The sequence below is a fragment of the Tetrao urogallus genome (genome assembly GCF_951394365.1).
Source record: "Tetrao urogallus genome assembly, chromosome: 2".
Lineage (NCBI taxonomy): Eukaryota > Metazoa > Chordata > Aves > Galliformes > Phasianidae > Tetrao > Tetrao urogallus.
The window spans coordinates 100,524,078-100,530,077 of record NC_136814.1 but is presented as its reverse complement, the minus strand read 5'-3'; the positions used below and the strand labels follow the sequence as shown (position 1 = coordinate 100,530,077).

At 51.5% G+C, this 6,000-nt stretch overlaps 1 protein-coding gene across 1 annotated transcript; it reads right to left on the bottom strand.

The window, feature by feature from the left end:
- Positions 1–844: 844 nt before the first annotated feature.
- On the bottom strand, positions 845–1,435 carry LOC306959177 (rho-related GTP-binding protein RhoB; the record flags this gene model as incomplete). Its single annotated transcript, XM_079550893.1, has 1 exon — positions 845–1,435. One exon carries the CDS (start codon positions 1,433–1,435, stop codon positions 845–847), a length of 591 nt encoding a protein of 196 aa, XP_079407019.1.
- Between the last annotated feature and the right edge of the window lie 4,565 nt (positions 1,436–6,000).

Sequence of the window (6,000 nt, the reverse complement as noted above, 5' to 3'; positions counted from 1 at the left end):
ATCCATCAGGAGTGTTCAGCAAGGAGGATGGAGCAGCCCAGCTTTACTTCCCAACCCAGTGACTTCTGCAGCTGGAGACAATTCAAGGCTCGTGTCACCAGCAGGCATCAGTCATGGCAGGCAAAGCGTTCCTCTGCACAATGAAGTCCCAGCTGGGCACCCCCTCCCCACCTCACTTTAAATAAGCACCCTCTGCACTACCCCAGTTTGCACAAGACAGAAAAGTAAGATATATACAGGCTTTGCTTGGGATGAGCCTCCACTCCCAGTCCAGGTCTTCAGGGCCAAACTTTGACAGCAGGTCAGGTTGAGGCCAGAACACCCGCAGGAGACGCTAGGATACCTCAAGCAGCCAAAAGATGCAGCCTGTTCCCCAGCTCGCCTGGGAGGAGGCACATGCACACAGGAGGCAGGAGTCCCTTCGAGCATCTCAGCTCCACCACTCTCCTCTTGCAAAAGAGAGGAGGCCGCCTGGGAGCTGGGAGCCGCAGGTGGTGGGCGCAGACGAAGAGCTGGGTGCAATATTTGCTCAGTCCAGTCTCAGCAGCTTCTTGTTGAGAGTCAATCAACTTGAAGGGGCCAGTGATGGGAGAACGCTTCTCCCCACCCGATTCCCAAGACTCAGGGCATGCAACCCTCCCCCCCTCCCTCCGTCCCCACGGCTGAGCCAGCACAACCCTTTTCGGCTAAGGGAGCGTGCCCCGTCCCTTAGTCCCCACCCCCATTCCCTGCCAGCCCCCAGCTGAAGGGACAGGCAGATGCTGCGTACATGCATGCCCCAGCTCCTCTCCGCCTGCCAACAGGTGACCAGGCGCCGTGCCCAGCGCCGCGCTCCAGCCGCACCCTATAGGACCTTGCAGCAATTGATGCAGCCGTTCTGAGTGCCGTAGCGCTTCTGCAAGGCCGCCCGGGTGGCGGTTTCAAAGACCTCCCTGACACCCTCCTTGGTCTTGGCCGAGCACTCCAGGTAGTCGTAGGCCTGGATGCGGATGGCCATGGCGCGGCCGTCCTCAGTGCGCACCGGCTCCTGCTTCATGCGGGCCAGCTCGTTGCGCACGTGCTCATCGTTGCGCAGGTCTTTCTTGTTGGCCACCAGGATGATGGGGACGTTGGGACAGAAGTGCTTGACTTCGGGCACCCACTTCTCCGGGATGTTCTCCAGCGAGTCCGGGCTGTCCACTGAGAAGCACATGAGGATCACATCCGTGTCTGGGTAAGAGAGAGGGCGCAGGCGGTCGTAGTCCTCCTGGCCGGCCGTGTCCCACAGGGCCAGCTCCACCTGCTTGCCGTCTACCTCGATGTCGGCCACGTAGTTCTCAAAGACGGTGGGCACATAAACCTCAGGGAACTCGTCCTTGCTGAAGACGATGAGGAGGCAAGTCTTGCCACAGGCACCGTCCCCCACCACCACCAGCTTCTTGCGGATGGCAGCCATGGCCAGGCTCGCCAAGCTGGCCTTGCCGTGCAGCAGGACGATGGCAGGGCCCTCCTCCCCGCGGCCGCCGCCTCCCGCTTCTTCTCGTTTCTCACAGGGCACCGTGGCGAGCCGGGCCCGCGCAGGCAGGCTCCCCGAACTGGTACCGCGTCTCCGTCCCCTGCTCCGAGGACACGCTTCGGCTGCCGGTCCCGCCCGGCTCAGTCCAACTCTTCGCGAGGGAACCGCCGCAGCCGCCGGCCCGACCGTAAAACAAAAAATAAAGACGAGCCGCTCCGCGCCCCTCCGCGCCGCCACTGCCGCAAGCAGAACGCCGGCGCCGCTATTTAAAGCTTCTCCGACTTTCCTAATATAGCCAGCCAATGGGAAGGCAGGGAGTGAGGTCATCGTCGGCGGAGAGCGCCACGATTGGCCGAGCCCTGCGGGCGGGAGGCGGGGCGCGAAAAAGGAGGGGGCGCGCCGCGGGGTTGAGGGGCCCCGAGCTGAGGGACGGCTGAGGGCGGGCAGGGGGTGCGCTGGGGGTGCGCTGGGGGTGCTGGTTGTGAGGCGGGGCTGCGGCAGGGCTGCGCTGTGGAGCTGAGGAGCTGAAGAGCTGAGGAGCTGAAGAGCCGAGGAGCTGAGGAGCTGAGGAGCAGGGCTGGGTGCTGTGTGCCGAGCCCCCGCGGGGGCTCTGCGACAGGGCAGCCCCCGACGCGGTGTTCCCGAAGGCAGCCCTGCTCCTGAAGGGCTCCGGAGTGGCTCAGCACGAGCAGATGGCTCGCACAGCTCACACCGCTCACAAAGCCTGGCATTCCTGGTACTGCCAGCCGTGCAAGCTATCACTGTTGGCTGGGTGTTGTCTCCCAGCACGTAACACCTCGCTGCTCGGGGCTGGGTCCGAATCCTTTTGCTCGACAGCGAAAGAAGAAAAATGAGGGATTTGAATGCTGTGTTTGCTGTTGAGAATTGTATTTAAAAACAACCACTTAAAAACCAAACACGCCGCTGAGGAAATCAAATTGCTTAGCTTGTGACTTTCAGTGGAGTGTTATGGAGGCATGTGTTAATAGGGCAAATGGTTCACTTAACCCTGAGCACTGAAATATAATTCATCCCCTGTGAGATTTTTCGCCATTCCCGTTTCTCCCTATCAGAAGAACACGTCTCTGTTTGCAGATGGATGGATGCATACCTGATCTTTGCAGAGCACCTTTCATGCGAAGTGAACCTGATAAATTCAACTGAAAAAAAAAGACTGAAAGCGTGGCCACAGTCACAGTGTTTTCACATACCTCTGAACTGTCAACAGGCTCCATTTCTGATTTCCGTCATCCCTTCACATTTATTATCACTGCTCTCAATTGCAAACTTTTCCCAAACCCTAAAGAAGTCACCTGCATTGAAGTCTTCTTTCCCATGCTGGCATGTCCTTTCCACGAGGAGAGTCTGAAGGAACTGGGGCCGTTTAGTCTGGGGAAAAGGACGTAGAGGGGAGACCTTATGGCTCTCCACCAATATCTGAAAGGTGCTTCCAGCAAGAGCGGGGTTGGTCTCTTCTCACTGGGGACAGGTGACAGGATGAGGGGAAATGGCTTCAAGTTGCAACAGGGTAAGTTTAGGTTGGGTTTCAGGAAAAACTTCTTTACAGAAAGGGTTGTTAAGCACTGGAATAGGCTGCCCAGGAAGGTGGTTGAGTCACATCCCTGGATGTGTCTAAAATCCATTTGGATGCGGTGCTCAGGGATGTGATTTAGCGGAGGGTTGTTGGAGTTCGGGTAGTAAGGTTGGGTTGTGGTTGTACTCGATGATCTTTAAGGTCTTTTCCAACCTGAGCGATTCTATGATTCTGTGATTCTATGATAAAGCACAAGCAGCATGTAGCTATTTTCTCTATAATATCACAAGCACGTACAGCCCTTTTAATGAACAAGCGTAGTTCATTTGCTGAATAATGCAAACCTTCGTGCGTTTTGCTGTTTTCCAGTTCCTTTAACCTCTTCGGAAGTGGCGGTGGTTCGGTTCGCCGGAGTTCGGTGCCCCCTGGTGGCCGCTCTGCTGGGGATGCCCGCCGTCCCCGCTGCTCAGGAGCTGCCGAGCCCGGCCTGCCTCCCAGGCGGCTGCAGGAGAAGCTGCGGGTGCTTCACAGCTCGTGGGAGGTGCTGCCTAAAGATGCTTTTGAATTCGGTTTTATTTTTATTCCTTTTTATTCCCTGTTCTCTGCAGGGAAGTTGGACGAGATGACCTTTAATGCTGCCTTCCAACGCAAACAATTCTGTGATGAATCTGTGATTTGAGTTTTGGGTTGCGTGAGGAGTCGTGGCTGAATATTTGATGTCTTTTCGTCAGCACAGCGCTTCATTAAACAGGAAAAAAGAGCCACCCCAATGAGTAGTTATGCTGATCATCTCCTCTGTGCTGTGCCATGAAAGGTAGGGAAATAGGTAGCTTATTCATATCAAAGCACATGGCTCTGTTGTTCACTCAGAGTGCTGCTAGCAATTATCTGTGTGCCTCAGCGTGCAGAAAGCAAACTGAAGCAGCCCTCATGCATACCCCTTAACTCTTGTAGACTTCAAGACAGGGTGGCCTTATCCAAACAGTCTGCTCATCTCAACTTCAAAGCTGGGCTCAGGAAATGTTCTGAAAAGGTCTGACTAACCCAAGTCATACCCACAGCAGGGGTTCTTCTAATTGCAGACACAGTTCCAGTACTCAGTTACTGGAACTTACTTCATTCACTAGTAAAGTCTTCCATACTGAAGCCAATGGGCCCTAATTAAGACTTAAATGCCTAATACCTGTTACTTATTAATGGCCTGGGTTTCATAATTAGTGTAAATTTGCTACCGTTCCACTGCAGTGGATTCTGCCCATAAATGTCAGAAAGCCTCATCATCAATTTCCTCAGTTTGATTTTGCACTGAAGTTGCAGGAAGCGCTGTGTAGTACATGCACTGAGCTAAGTGGGAGCAAGGAGGCCTTAATTTATATTTTTTTCGGTTATATATGCTTCTCTTCTCTGGAGAATCCTCTTTTCAGCTCACACATAAAAGCCTGAAAAGAGTCAGTTCTGAGAACAGTGGAGATCAGAAGCAGAGCTGTACATAGGAATCCTTCCCTTTCCCGTGCTTAGATCAGGGAAAAGGGGAATCTGAACAGCTTTACAGTGCTCTGAGTGCAACAGAACTGCAGCAATCCTGGGACTGAACACAGAGGATAATAACCTGCTCAAGTACTTAGGCTTCTTTCTCTGGGTGTGTACAGAAAGCAGACATGGAAAACCTGGGAAGAAAAATATGAGAATAGGCTCTGGGCTTTCTTCTCACCTAAGAGATTTCTTTACAGGACCAATTCTGCACTCAAGCATAGCTGTGGTCTGGAAGGCTCCAAGAAGTGTAACCACTCTCTGTTGTAATTTTTACATTTCCTGATCAAATTTGCATGATATGCTCAGCTATACTTCTTAAAGCAAACTGAAACTTCCCTTCCCGTAATCCCCTATAGCACAGTCTCTAAGCAGAGAATTTATTAGTTCTGCTGCACCACATACATCTGTATGACTGACGAAGAAAGCATGAGCAAGAGAAAAAAGACACCACATCTTTGCTTTTATTACTTGTGCAGCGGTTTTGAGATTATAACTCAGCCTTTTGGATTTTTGCTTGATCTAAACCAATTGGCATTTTTTTATTGTTGAGAAGACAATTTCAGTTTGTTACTGGAGATTGTTTCCAGATTATATGCCTCCTCCCTGTTCTTTCTGCTAAACAGATTTTCTAAATGGCATGTCTGTAACTCAGATAATTTATGGTCATGTATAAATCTACACCAAAAGCATGAAAGCTCAGTGGGGAAGGTGATCTTTCTCCTTTTTGTCAATAAGTAGGCAAGTAAGTACATTGCCTGCTGTGGCATAGCATGCTGAGGGAGCCGTGTGTGCCAGTAATGGCATACTGACTCGTACTGTAACGCTGGCAACAAGCATCCTGCAGTCCTCATGCAAAGCTTCTTAGTGAAGGGAGGGAAGTAAGAGCTTGTTAAATGTGAGCAGCTCTCAGTCTAGCACCTGACTTGTTGCAAGTCAAAGTGAGTTGTTCAGTGCTTTCTAATGTCGCTGCTGAAAACCTGGATTTAACTCTCAGATTCCTTTGTAATCAGTGCAGTCAGTCAGGAGGCCAGGCTGATCTACCTAGAAACTGGAATGCCAAGGCACAAAAAGAGAAGGTGAAGACCTGTGCATTTTTGCTTAGGGTAAAATGGAAACACAAGTGAAAGCACATCATCCCAAACAGGAAATGCCTTTATTATCCAAAAGAACTCTGCAGGACCCACTGGCATTGCTCTTCTGGGGTGTAAGTAAAGATGCCAGAACTGAATGATTTCCATTTTGTCAAGTTTCTCTGACAAGATTATCAGACTTTTACTTGAATGGGACGCAGGAAATATTGTCCTATTAGACCACCATAGGAAACTGATTGCCTTCTGGTCTCCGTTCTCTCCAACGATAGTAATAAAAAAAATCACCCTCAGTTGAAGAACTTGTCTGTTGCTCTAAGATATAAATGTGCTGACTACGTAACTGGGCA